At 40.1% G+C, this 14,104-nt stretch overlaps 2 protein-coding genes across 8 annotated transcripts in view; one reads left to right on the forward strand and one right to left on the reverse strand.

The window, feature by feature from the left end:
• CEP290 (centrosomal protein 290) overlaps positions 1 to 1,351 on the forward strand; it is a 111,424-nt gene extending 110,073 nt beyond the window's left edge. For 2 of the 7 annotated variants that reach the window (XM_074941928.1, XM_074941929.1), the window contains exon 51: positions 435 to 1,345. In XM_074941928.1, coding sequence (XP_074798029.1) covers positions 435 to 623 — 189 coding nt within the window. In that variant the 3' untranslated portion in view covers positions 624 to 1,345. Of the gene's footprint in view, positions 1 to 434 lie in introns of all 7 variants that reach the window. The other 5 variants (XM_074941927.1, XM_074941925.1, XM_074941926.1 and 2 more) reach the window with 5 other exon arrangements.
• The window catches only part of RLIG1 (RNA 5'-phosphate and 3'-OH ligase 1), a 17,736-nt gene continuing 3,632 nt past the window's right edge, over positions 1 to 14,104 (reverse strand). The window contains exons 2-7 of the mRNA XM_074941938.1: positions 13,821 to 13,938; positions 12,954 to 13,049; positions 9,245 to 9,361; positions 7,940 to 8,137; positions 3,681 to 3,850; positions 1 to 2,178 (exon numbers count right to left, since the gene is read on the reverse strand). Of these exons, the coding sequence (XP_074798039.1) occupies positions 1,990 to 2,178; positions 3,681 to 3,850; positions 7,940 to 8,137; positions 9,245 to 9,361; positions 12,954 to 13,049; positions 13,821 to 13,938 (888 nt within the window). The 3' untranslated portion in view covers positions 1 to 1,989. The remainder of the gene's footprint in view (positions 2,179 to 3,680; positions 3,851 to 7,939; positions 8,138 to 9,244; positions 9,362 to 12,953; positions 13,050 to 13,820; positions 13,939 to 14,104) is intronic.

A 14,104-nucleotide genomic window follows, 5' to 3' on the forward strand; every position in this document is an offset into this window, starting at 1 on the left:
TCAGGCCCTAAAGCTAGGGTCAGAAGAATATGTTGTTTAGAAGCACAGCACTGTGTTTCCCCAGGATCTCTTTCCTCTTATGACAGTATGTAATTATGCTGTACTGACTGTGTGATTAATTTAACAAAGCATTCCAGTCTCACTGTAAACATTTGTTTTGACATATAGTAGGTACTAAACTTTTAACCTCGCTTCCTTTTTCATATACCAAAGCACCTGACTTGCAGGTGCAATTAGGTACTAAGGTATATAAATGATAACCTGTACCTTTACATTCAGAGTGCACAAATCAAAGCGAGGTTTTAAAATTTCCCATGAAGGAAAAGGCACACAATTAATGTTGTCATTTAGTCCTTTTATATACACCTTGACACAAAAACAGAAAGTAGAATCTTGAATTGTAGTAAGTTGGTAATATTCAATTCTTTTATTAGGAAGAAATCAAACAACTGAAAAGAGAACTGGATAACTTTGACCCTTCCTTTTTTGAAGAAATTGAGGATCTGAAATACAACTACAATGAAGAAGTGAAAAAAAATATTATCTTGGAGGAGAAATTAAAGAAGCTTTCTGAACAGTTTGGTGTTAAAGTGGATATTCCAGCCAATGTGTCTATTGATTAAATCCATGTTAAGTATTTTAAGAACTAACACACAAATTGAGTCAGTAGGCTGTTATATGTAATACCACTTATATGCAAGCCTGATTCTAATTTCTCACCATTGTGAATTAGGACCAGCTTCATTGACGTTACAATAGTTTGACACCAGAGAGAGAGAAGCAGCAGACTTTTCAAAAAAGTTACTAAAATCTTGTCATTAGTGCTTCAGATCCAATAGATCTAGCAATCAATGTGAAAACTTGTCTTACCACCTCCCCACTTGTTTTGCATATTTTATGCTTTAGTTCAGAAATGACAGCAGGGGAGATCAAAGGATTTCAGCAATCCTGGGGTGAGGAAGCCCTTGACTTCTAAGCCAGACCTGCTGCATAACAGAAAGAGTTGTAATACTTCAGCAAGGCAATGAACTTTTTTTGTACTTAGATGTAAAGCTAATTTAATTTAATTGAAAACTGTCAATATTTGTATAGATCTAGTGTTGGTGGATGTTTGGTACATGCAGAGCACAGATGTAAATAGAACCAAATTCTGAGAATACACAATTTGTATTGTCTATTTTTCTAAGTTAAGTTTTTGAAACATTACTTTACATGCTGCTCTTGATAAAGTTATTTTCTAAACGGTTATGGACTATTTTTTTAATAATTAAAACGAGTTTACATTTTACTATTTATGCTAATTTATTAACAAAAAGAACAGTGTGTCCCAAGACACTGGATAATGTAAACAATTTCACTACTTGGTTTTCAAGCCCTAGTACACTACTGCAGCATGGCGGGGGGGGGATACAAATAGTGTGGAATGTTTAAATTAAAAAAATTGTCACAATTTTAAACATTTTTTTAAAACGTAGGGCCTGATTATGGTCTCAGTTACTGATTTAAATCTGTGTTACTTCACTGATATAATAGAAAGCATTGGGCCCTAAGTCTGGAGCCTAAACCTGAGAATGTCTGAGTTGCAGTCTGACTTCAGAATAAACTGCAGGCTGTAAAAATTCAGAAACTCTAAAAGTTAGCTGACTTTTCTGTTTGTTTTTAAAACCATCACTAACTGCTTCGCTATACAAGCCCCTGGAAGCAGCTACCATTAAACACTGTCCTCCTCTTAGCCCTAACGTCTTCAACATTTAAGGGTCTTTCAAAACCAAAACAGCAAATGTGTTGAAATCTAAGAGAGGGAGATCCATTTTGGATTTGCCTTTACTGCTCTTTTGCTTCATATTATTGATAATATTTATCCCAATCATGTGCATTGTAGCTACAGAGCTACCTATGCCACAATTATTTGCAAAAATATCCACTTATATTGTAGGCAAAGCAGAAGAAGGTACAATCGTACATATGTGACAAGATTCTTTTTTCTCTTTAAACATCAAACTTTATATCTTTGAGTCTACTGAACCTTTGCCCATCCAGCTTTGAAAAATGGTTAAACAAACATTTTGGTTCAAAGTCACAGTCATATTTGGTCCCATTAACAGCAATGACAACTGGTTGAGAATTCAGATACGTCTCTGGAATTGGCCAGCACATACCAAGATGATGTCGATGGAGCTAAGAAGAGAGAAACAGGAGATCAGTGTAAACATCCTCATACATTCGACCACTTATGACAAATATCCATCACTGGTATCTCAACAGCTAGCTGCTTTGGTCACTGATGTCACTGTTTTGGCATATCACTTACAAAGCTCATAGTTCTTGTACACGGTGTGTGAAACTTATGTCAAATTGCTTCTGGAAGTTTGCCATATACCACTTCAAACTACTAACTTTCCTACAGCTGAAGTAAAACAACTTGTTTTAGATAGCAGCAGGAATTCAGACCAAGTGAAGAAAAGTAGGCGGAGGGGGATCTCAAAAAAAAAAAAATAGATAGCAACAATTGCAACTGCTGTGATGAAAACTAGGACAGTGTTGTATTTTTTTAGCAGTCATTTTAATGTGATTTAGCAGGTGAATGTGAAAAGCAGACCACATCGCTACATAGTCCTCCACAAACCACAGTTTGAAGACCATTCTTACAGAAACAATGCCAGCTCATTTTGATTATTATAAAGTGATCCCTTGTTTTATAAGGAACTGTTCTTCTTTGAGTACTTACATATGTCCATTCCAATACAGGTGTGCATGGCTTCAAGCCACTGACCCACAGAAAAAAATCAATTATGGGCCACACACAAATAAAAAGCAAATTAATTTAGGGTTGTTGGGGTTGTTTTTTGAGAGAGAATTTTTTTTTTAAAAAAAGCACGCCTTAATTGTTAGGTGCTATCTCCACAGGACAAGATAATACCGTGGTCATCCATTATTTTGTCTGTTTTCAATTAACTGTTCAAACTACTGGCATAATTTATTTAGGGTGGAGGCAGGAGTTTTATACACTATTACTGAATATTTGCTATAATGCTAAGACATTTGTGTGCTCTTATTGGCATCCACCTTAGAGACATTGAAGGGGGGTGGAACCTTTATTGAAAGTACAATGGAAAGCAATGCATAGGATAATAGCAGGTGGATTTACCTTTATCAGCATAAATGACTATAGCAGTTTTGAGGTTAATTTGTCTTTATAACAGTTAATAAATACCGTAACTATTGTAAGGAGTCCAATATAGTTTGAAAAACTACATCACACAGCAGTTACAAAAAGGTACAGCTGCTGGGCAAGAGAGCTATGTGTTCTGGCTACAACGAGAAGTGGTATGTGGAGTGCTGGAGCCCTCCTGCCCCTTGAAAGAAACTGGGTAAGAAGCTGTACTGGGAACAAAGATAGGTGACTAGTGCCTAACTCACAGTTTATGTTGAAAATTATCACAAACTGGGCTTGTGAGGAGCTGATCAAAGCTGTCAAGTGCTAATTTGAAACATGTCTCACAAAGTAGCTAAACTGATTCTCACCCAATTAGAAGCAGCAGTGCATATTGTGTTTTAATGCATTGTGCCTTTTACACTAGAAGTTTTGTCCTTGAAGTGTTTCTTCTGCACAAGTGCGGGGTTTTTTTGTTTTATGTTTTGGGGAGTGCAGATTCACTCATGACATTCTAAATAGTTACCTTGATTAAATGTCCATCATTACAATGCCATACAATTCCTTCAATTTTACCCTCTGTGCAGCTTTCAAACCAAGATAATATATCACTGTGCTTCAGCATAGGTGGATTCTTTATTTCAAATGCTCCATGTGGTACAAGAAGATGGAGAGGGTGCTTCTTACTTCCTAATCCTTTATATATATAAAAAAAAATTAACCGTTAAATCATGTAGTCACTCAAGTCAAAATTTCCCTTATTTTTATTACTTATTACAGCCACATTAAGAATGCTGTCACAGAAGATTTCTGTCAGATATACAGGGGGGCTGGCCTATAAAACACGTTGGGTGAAATCCAGACTCAGCTGAAATAAATGGAAATTTTTCCACTGGACTTCTACAGAGACAGGATTTCATCCCTTCTTTTCAGCAACAGAAGTAGATTTCCTGTCCTGGGTGAAGTGGGATATTAATTTTTATTTTCATATTAGGGAGACATAACAAGTCTTCACAATCTTCTGATTCCACTGTAACTTCTTGCCCCATGCAATATTATGACATTACAAATGTAAGCCAACAGAAGTATAGTAGTATATATAGGCCATATCTCAGTTTAAAAAGTACAGCTTCTAGGAAATTAAATAATCACCTCTCCAGTTTGCATGGCAAGGTGCATCTAAAAAACAAAGGTTTTTTGTTTTTTAAGAAAACTTGTGTGTAAATAGATATCTTTGATTTTTGACATGACTCCAAATAGGTCCCATGACAGCACTACTACAAACACCTTATTAGAATCCAAAGGAACACCACCTTGACATGCTTACCACAGAAAAAAACTCTCTCAATTTCGCATCTAGTTCTTAAACTGTGATTTACCATTAATATACTATTGTGGTGAGATAGGCAAACAACAAGCTTTATATATTTAAGATCTAGTTACCAAATGAATACTAAATTTAATTACAACATACGAAGTGTCTCTTGCAAGCTAAGAGATTTCTGCTTCAATATGCTCCAAAGAGCCACAAGTTAAGACTACTTGACACAATACTCCTGGGAGAATTCTGCACCACTGCGCACATGCAGAATTCATGTCCCCCACAGATTCCCCCCTCCTACCTGCCCCGACAGAATATGCACATCTCCTGCAGAATGTTTCAATTACACCTTTCATCCACCAGGGAATGCTATGGTACCAGAAGAGAGGGCAGCTAGCTCACAAGCTGGAACAGGGAGAGGTCAGAGGCTGCCTTCCTCACAACATCCTGCCTGCAGGGCCACAGAATATGGTGGGGGATGGATAGAGTGGGGCACACAGGGCTGCTGGGGGGGGATGTCACAGGAACTAGAGGGGTGATAGCATTGAGCCAGGGGCTCAATGGGGGGGGGGCGCTACAGGCCACATGGGGACATGTGCAGATATGCCTCGCTGAATGGGAGAGGTGCAGGGAACACTGGGATGGGCATATTTGCCTGACTTAATGGGAGAGGTTAGGGTTAGCCGGGGTCTGCATGGGGGAGGCTCCCCAACATTCCTCCCCTCTCAGAAAGACAACCCTGTTCCATATTTCTCCCACCCACACCCAGCGACTCTCCAGGTTCACTTGAATCATAGACTTTAAGGTCAGAAGGGACTATTATGATAGTCTACTCTGACCTCCTGCACAATGCAGGCCACAGAATCTCACCCACCCACTCTTCTAACAAACCCCTAACCTATGTCTGAGCTGCTGAAGTCCTCAAATGGTGGTTTAAAGACTTCAAAGTGCAGAGAATCCTCCAGCAAGTGACCCGTGCCCCACGTTGCAGAGGAAGGCGAAAACCCCCCAGGGCCTCTGCCAATCTGCCCTGGAGGAGAATTCCTTCCCAACCCCAAATGTGGCGATCAGTTAAACCCTGAGCATGTGGGCAAGACTCACCAGCCAGACACCCAAGAAAGACTCCTCCTCTCTCCCTCAGCTGCTCCGTTACCCCTGAGTCCCGCAAGCCTTTCCACTGCTTCTGAGGAGTATGGGAAATATGTCTCTGTATTGTAGTTTAAATGAATTATTATTCAAAGTTCTGTATTAATATGCTTAGCCAGGAATCTGTCAAAAAAACATTTGCTGAATCTTTTTTGTTGTCTGTATGGTTACAGACATAATTACTGGCAGGTATTTTGAAATAAATTACCAAAATAATTGAGACTAGCGGGATTATATTGTTATTTTGACAAATAAAATATGCAGAATTTTGCAGAACTTCAAAATATTGTGCGCAGAATGTTTAATTCTTTGCTGCTGAATTCCCCCAGGAATATAACAAACTTCATGTGTCGTTACTGAAGTGATAATAGGGATGGTGTAGTAGAACTATAGCATACTCTTCCTGCCATGCGAAGACAAAAGCTGTTATGCTGGGAATAAACTGTTACAAGTAAGCACATGTAACACTCCAAAGCCTATTTAACCTGCTCATTTTTAAACTGCGTTATAAAAGATTCAAGAATGATTTGAAGGATCAAAAGGAAATAAGTTCCACTGTGCATGAGCCTGGTCTTTTTGCCTGTCAGTAAACTATCGCACAGTGATGTTTTAAAATATTGATTTTATTAAAAGAATGTCATAACCCTGTTGTAGCTGAGATCAAAAATATTTCCAAGATATTTTATAATATGAAGTCCTCCTTGGCATACATAAATAATGTTAGGAGCTCATAAAAATGCTACTGAAGAATAAAGTTTTGCTTTTGGAACATAAAAAATTGCACCAAATAGCAGGTGTTTAAAAAAAAAAAAGTCTTCAAAGAAGAGCACCAACCTCTCCCCCCAAAGCCCTTCAGCACATAATTATAAATCGGAGGCAATCTATTTTGTTCTATGTATATACCAGTGTATTTTTTAAAACAAAGTATTTCCAATGAAGTGCAATTTAATGTTTGTTTCCCAAGTGGTGTTGCACCACTCTTTGGTTCTGAGAAAAGAGGTCCGTTTAAATGGAAAACAAATGCATATGCCCCAGTCATTCATCCAACTTCACTGCAGCAGCAGTTTGCCTCAACCCAAAGGGAAATTTTTTTGTGGATGCCTCATATTAAAAGTTAGCAGCACATCACTGACTGGCTTTGGAAAGTGGAGCAAACATTGTCCCTGCTAGTTCAAGGTTATGTCTTCACTAAAAAAAAAAAAGTAGTGTTTTTGCATTATGATAGCTATCTTGATGTAAAATCATAGTGAACACATAGCCCGGGTAGTTTTTACCTGAATATAACTAATTAAGGTCAACCCATGTGGAAGGCACAGAGATTTAGCTATGCAGAGGTAACAAACTACAGTACTGTCTCAACTTAGCTAACTTGTAAAAATGCAGCTATTGTTTGCAGTGAAGACATAGCTGTAGTCTTGCATGGAGGAGAAGAAAAGTATCTTAGCCCTGATCTACACTAGGCGGGGGGATCGATCTAAGTTACGCAACTTCAGCTACACGAACAACATAGCTGAAGTCGACATACTTAAATCAACTGACTGCGGTGTCTTCACCGCAGTGAGTCTACTGCTGGCACTCCCCTGTTGACTCTGCCTGTGCCTCTCGCAGTGCTAGAGTACAAGAGAGCACTCAGGGGTCGATTTATCGCATCTAGACTAGACACAATAAATCGATCCCCACTGGATCGATCGCAGCCCACCGATCTGGTGGGTTGTGAAGACATACCCTTAGTGGCAACCCTTTGGAATTACATGCAGCAGGTTGGGAGGGGAGAAGGAGATAGTTAAAAAGACTGTATGCATTATGTGGAAACTGCCAATCACCGAAGTATCTAAAAATATCTCTAAACTCCACCCTTTGGGCACTACTGTAGCTATCCCCTCATTTTCTTTTTTAAAGAGAGTTATACCGGGGTTCTCAAACTGGGGATCATGACCCCTCAGGGGATCACGAGGTTATTACATAGAGGGGTCACGAGCTGTCAGCCTCCACCCCAAACACTGCTTCACCTCCAGCATTTATAATAGGATTAAATATTTTTTAAAAGTGTTTCTAATTTATAGGGGGGGGAGAGGGTCGCACTCAGAAGCTTGCTGTGTGAAAAGAGTCACCAGTACAAAAGTTTGAGAACCACTGGGTTATAATATGTTAATAAGCCATTTTGGCAATGTACAAGTTGCTTTTAATTCATGGAGCTTAGTGAAGTAATTCCAATCTCTTATTTTGCAAGTAAGAAATGCCATACCTTTCACACTCAACACACATTAAAATATTTAAGGTATTAATGAGTGTTAAACAACAACACATGCTATGCTTACCATATGGATTTGCATTAATATTAGTTCCAATAAGCTCCAGGGTTTGTTCCAAAAGGTCTGATAATGGCACGGAACTGATTTCCAAACGTCCAGGATCATCAGCATGGCACTTCAATATAAGGGCTATTTCTGCCTCATAATTAACAACAGATGAGTGCCAGCGATATTGTTTGCTATTTTTCTCCACTGGCACCCAACCTATGAGAAAACATTCCATTTTACTTCTTGTCAAGGCACATTAAAAGCTGTACATGCATTAGAAAGTAGCTATAAACTATAGCATTCTACTAATATGAAGAGCAACATACCTAATTATATTTTTACATGGAAAATAAACTTATCCCAAGGACAAAGTTACATTGTACCTCAAAGAAATGTGTCAAAGGAATTTAACAGGAACAACTGTGTCTTTTGGCTCAAAGCTTTGCAAATCAGTGTGGCCAAATGCCACAGGAAAAAAATGTTTCTATGACAGCAGAACAAAGCACGACTGAACAGTGAGTAAATGACATGTTAGAAAGGAACTTTCTGAATATGGTGCTATGCAGTGTAGTTGTAGCCATATCGGTCCCAGGATATTAGAGAGGCAAGGTCGGTGAGGTAATATCTTTTATTGGACCAACTTCTGTTGGTGAGAGAGACAAGCTTTTGAGCCACACAGAGCTTTTTTCAGGTCTGGGAAAGGTACTCCCAGTGTCACAGCAATATTCAAGGTGGAACAGATTGTTTAGCATAAGCAGTTTGCACAAATTGTAAGGGATCACTCAAGGCAGGGTGGCCCGTTAACACCTCTGCGGTCATAGGACAAAGAGAGGGGGTTAGTGTTCTAATAAGCCATAAATCCAGCATCTCTGTTCCGTCCACATTTTTAGTGTCTAGCAGAGTAATGAATTTAAGCTCCCAGACTTGTCTTTTGAAAGTGTTGTGCAGGTTTCCTTTGAGGATGAGGGACGGATAAGGTCAGATATAGAGTGATCACTTCGTGAAAAGGGTTAATCCACAGGTGTGAGATCATTAGAGCACGCAGTGATTGGTTTCACCCACACAGTTGTTATTCAAGCAGTTAGTGCTCTGGATGAGGTACACCATATCTTGGGATAGGCATGTGTAGGATCAATGAATCTTGAAAGGTGTGGTGTGGGTTGTGTTGATCATTGTAGCAGTGGAGATGCGTCTTCAGGTTTTGCATCTGTTGTTCTGGCAGGGTCTGGTGCCACTGTGTCCTGTTCTGTGGGTATTTAACTCTGGGCCTAATGAAGTAGAGAAAAATCCCCTTTTCTTTAAGGCAGACTGTATGGTATATACCTGGAATGTGTCCGTTTTCATCGGGCAAAGGGTTTCCACTCGATTGCCGGATTTCCTTTGCTGGAATCCAGCATTCTGGGACAGGTCTGAAGTCTTCTTCAATATTCCAAATAAATTCTAAAAAACAAAAATGTTAAATATTTATTTTGTGACAAAATTTTAGCTAATTCTATTATCTGACCTTCTTTCAAAGTAAACATTCAAATAATCTGACATAGGAAGAGTACCAGCATGAGGTCTAATCTTTTGTTGTTGTTTTTTGTTCAATTTTTGTTTTTTTAACTAATTTGGTCTACTAAGATATTTAGGCAAAGAATTTCCATTCCATTCCCACAATCCTGGACTTCTGGGGCTGCTCTCCTCTCTGCAGCTCACGGAGGCAGAGCAGCCTTTTAGCGCTGAACAGTCTGGCCAGAACACCTCTGTTCCTGCTTGCTGCCAGATTCTCTGCCACTGCAGCAGCAGACAGTAGCAGGTTCTTTTGCTCCTGCCCTTTCTACCTCTATTTTAACTTCTTTGCTCAGAATTCCTCCCCCTCCCTGAGTCAGTTAACCCTTTGGGAGTGAAACCCTCCCTGAACCACCACTGCATTGTCTCCCTGCTTGTTCCTCCAACTAGTGCTCTATACCTGAGGCAGCCTCCTGAGAAACAGGCAGTGACTTGTGCCCCGCTTACACTCAGCCTTCCATCTCTAACTCTGTTAGGTCCTGGTGCTACAAGCTAGATAGGGAGGTGGGGTCCCTACCGACCAAGGCAACCATGACTCCAGCGAGGAAAAAATAGGCAAGGAACCTCAGTGCAGAACAGCAAGTGGGTCCAAAAGCAAGGTGGACCCTGACCACTCGACTCATGGGTTAAGTCCCAGGGGCCAGCCACAGATGTCTAACTGCAGTGTAGACATATCCGCTGACAATGAGTTCCTCCTCCGAGTGGGAAGGATTGTGAGACAGATCTTTCGAGAGGGTCTTCAGGTCTTAAGGAAGGCAAGCCGCAAAAGACCTCACCAAAGCCACAGCAGAGTTTCTGCACTCCCAAAGCGCATTCAAAAGGCTTAAAAAAAAAAAAAAAATCTAAAAAAGCAAAAAAGGGAAAGAAAAAGCAATAAAAAAAATCCAGAAGTTATGAGTCCTCTGATTCCTCTTCCTCCCCCACTGAGGAAGATGAGCTTTCTGACTCTGAAACCTAAGCATGCTCCTGTGAGTAAGCTTCAGAGTAAATTTCTCCCCGCAAAATCCTCATATATGGCTGCAATACCCTTTCGCTCCTCCCTTCGAGGAAGTGATTAGGGATGAACAGAACAAGCCTGATAAAGGTAAGCATATTCACAACATCGACCTCAGACTCTACAACATTCAAGAACCCAAGGGCTCTATTACTGATACACCAGAAGTTCATGCTAGTGTAGCGTCCCTCACCAAGGATATGATTATTTCCTCAGAAGTGGAGTTCAAGCCTAAGGAACCCACGGATAGAAAAATCAAGGCCACCCTTAAAATGGACTTTGAAGCTTCCTCCACCACTCTTCAAGTGCCCCTGGCGGCCACCTGCTCTGCAAGAGCATCTTTTTCCTGGTTGTAAGATCTCAAGGCCTTTAAGGACAGAGATAACCCTGACTTTTACTCCACTTTAAAGAACTCTTCCTAGAAACAGTGTTTGTAACTGATGCTTCAGTGGATGCAATGATGTCCTCAAGCCCAAGCTGTGACTTCCAGCTTAGTAGCCAGGTGCCACCTATGGCTCCAACCGTAAGCATGTCCTACGCTGAAGCCAAGTTTACAGGCTCCCTCCTTTTTTGAGAAAAGCTGGATACCATGGTTGCTGACAATGTGGCTAAATCCAAATATTCTCCCCCTTCCCCACTAAGTGCCCACAGAAAAGAACAGAGACTGGCATTCAGAAAGAGGTGCAACTTTCTCTCCTCTTCCTCACAGAGAGTCAACAGATTCCCCAAAGGAAACAGTGTAACTGGGGACCGGGGAGTGTAGGAGCAGGATTTTATATTTGTACTATGAGAATTAATGTATGTCTTGATTTCATCCTGCTAGCCCTCCCCATTTGAATAGCAGAAAGGAACAGTCAACATGGATTCACCAAGGGCAAGTCATGCCTGACCAACCTGATTGCCTTCTATGATGAGGTAACTGGCTCTGTGGATATGGGGAAAGCAGTGGACATGATATATCTTGACTTTAGCAAAGCTTTTGATACAGTCTCCCACAGTATTCTTGCCAGCAAATTAAAAAAGTATGGATTGGATGGATGGATGGACTATAAGGTGGACAGAAAAATGGCCATCTTGTTGGGCTCAACGGGTAGAGATCAACGGCTCTGTGTCTAGTTGGCAGCCAGTATCAAGCAGAGTGCTCCAGGGGTTGATCCTGGGACCGGTTTTGTTCAACATTTTATTAATGATCTGGATGATGGGATGGATTGTACCCTCAGCAAGTTCACAGATGACACTAAGCTGGGGCGAGAGGTAGATATGCTGGATGGTAGGGATAGGGTCCAGAGCGACCTAGACAAATTGGAGGATTGGGCCAAAAGAAATCTGATGAGGGTCAACAAGGACAAGTGCAGAGTCCTGCACTTAGGACGGAAGAATCCCACGCACCGCTGCAGGCTGGGGACCGACTGGCTAAGCAGCAGTTCTGCAGAAAAGGACCTGGGGATTACAGTGGATGAGAAGCTGGATATGAATCAGCAGTGTGCCCTTGTTGTCAAGAAGGCTACTAGCATATTGGGCTGCATTAGTAGGAGCATTGCTAGCAGATTGAGGGAAGTGATTATTCCCCTCTATTCAGCACTGGTGAGGCCACATCTGGAGTATTGCGTCCAGCTTTGGGCTCCCCATACAGAAAGGATGTGCACAAATTGGAGAGAGTCTATCGGAGAGCAACAAAAATTATTAGGGGGCTGGGGCACATGACTTACGAGGAGAGGCTGAGGGAACTGGGCTTGTTTAGTCTGCAGTAGAGTGAGGGGGGATTTGAAAGCCGCTTTCAACTACCTGCAGGGGGGTTCCAAAGAGGATGGAGATTGGCTGTTCTGTTCTCAGTGCTGGCAGATGACAGAACAAGGAGCAATGGTCTCAAGTTGCAGTGGGGGAGGTCTAGGTTGGATATTAGGAAACACTATTTCACTAGGAGGGTGGTTGAAGCACTGGAATGGGTTACCTAGGAGGTGGTGGAATCTCCATCCTTAGAGGTTTTTAAGGCCTGGCTTGACAAAGGTGGATGGGCTTGATTTAGTTGGTGCTGGTCCCACTTTAAGCAGGGAGCTGGACAAGATGACCTCCTGAGGTCTCTTCCAATCCTAATCTTCTATGATTCTAGACATCCAGAATTGTGGGAGATGCAGCTAGCAGAAAGGAAATTTTTGATAAGAAATTTTCTGTTCTAGCCATGAATTTCCATTCTAGCAAAAGAAATACCATGGAGCAATGAAGGAAACATACACTCGGAAAAAGTTTTAGTATTTAATACTAGCCCAGAGTGAGGAACAAGTGACCAATTAGCCAAAATTATAACGATAGCACACGGAGATAAGTAAAGTCATAATAGCATTTAAAATGAAATACAGAAGTTTTGAGCCGGATCACTACTATTTCAACATAATACTAGTTTTGTTTAACCAAAGGTCTTTCTCTCTTAAAGAAATGCTTCAATTACCAAGAGAAAAAAAAAAAAAAGAGAAAAAAACCCTCACTGACCTTTTGAGTCTTCCATTGAATACAGGAATCTTTTAAACCTTTTCTCAGACAGTTTGTTGGGTTTTCTATCCAACCTGGCCCAAAGATACGGCTGCCCTACAGGTTTCAGAATTAGGAAAACAACAGCTTGTTTAGATAATAGCATGCAGGACAGGATTTCTCCCATTGAAATGGACAGTTTAACATGAGAAGTAAAATATCCAGCAGTAAATATTCTATTCCCTCCTGCCTTCAAAAAAAAAAAAAAAAAAAAAAAGAGTCATATAAAAAGAGGACATATTTAAATTGAGGTTAATTTGCTCACTTGTCAGAAAACCTAAGAGCACTATGAACAGTACCTTGCTTACTTAATATGATGCACAAACTGCTTGAAATATATATTTAAAAAACCACAAAACAGATATATGAATATTCAAAATATACTTTCAGTAGGAAGCGAGAACAGGAGGAATTTTCAAGGGTTCATCAGGTATTCACTGAACCACACTTTTTCCTCACACCTCTGCAAATAAAATACCGTTTATCGGACTTTCTGAGAAAAAAAAATTCTAATCATAAAATGCCAACCTGACTAGCCAGGTAGAATAGTTTTCTTTGACTACCAGGTTAATTTAAACTGGATCATTTTCACCTGGACTTTAGTTTCACAAACTATACGAAAATCCAGAACAATTTTACAGATAGGTGTATCTTCTATAAAATTACAGTAAACTCACATTATCAGGTAATGCATATTTTATAGTAAAGCCATATTTTTTTTAATGAATCTGAATTTCCCGGATACAAGAATGCAATAAAATGACAATTATGTACAACTTATGGGTACAAATCAACATGAGAAGTCTGCATACAAATCTTCCGTATTACCTTTATAGGTTGTTACGTAACAGCAGGTTCCATCCACCTTCTCAGTTGGAATTGCATTGTATATATCTGCATCTAACGCCTTTCGATTTATGGTTTCAGTTGCCAAAACTTTAAATGACTGAAAAGACAACAATTATTTAAACCTCACTCCATAACTTCCTATATGGACTCTAATATATTATAATTGACATCCACAAACCCAGAATAATTTTTTTTATTCCTAGTTTCTAATATTGCCTAAGAATGCAACTATTTCACAATATATTACAAATCTGAAAATGCAT

Source organism: Natator depressus, chromosome 1 (genome assembly GCF_965152275.1).
Source record: "Natator depressus isolate rNatDep1 chromosome 1, rNatDep2.hap1, whole genome shotgun sequence".
NCBI lineage: Eukaryota > Metazoa > Chordata > Testudines > Cheloniidae > Natator > Natator depressus.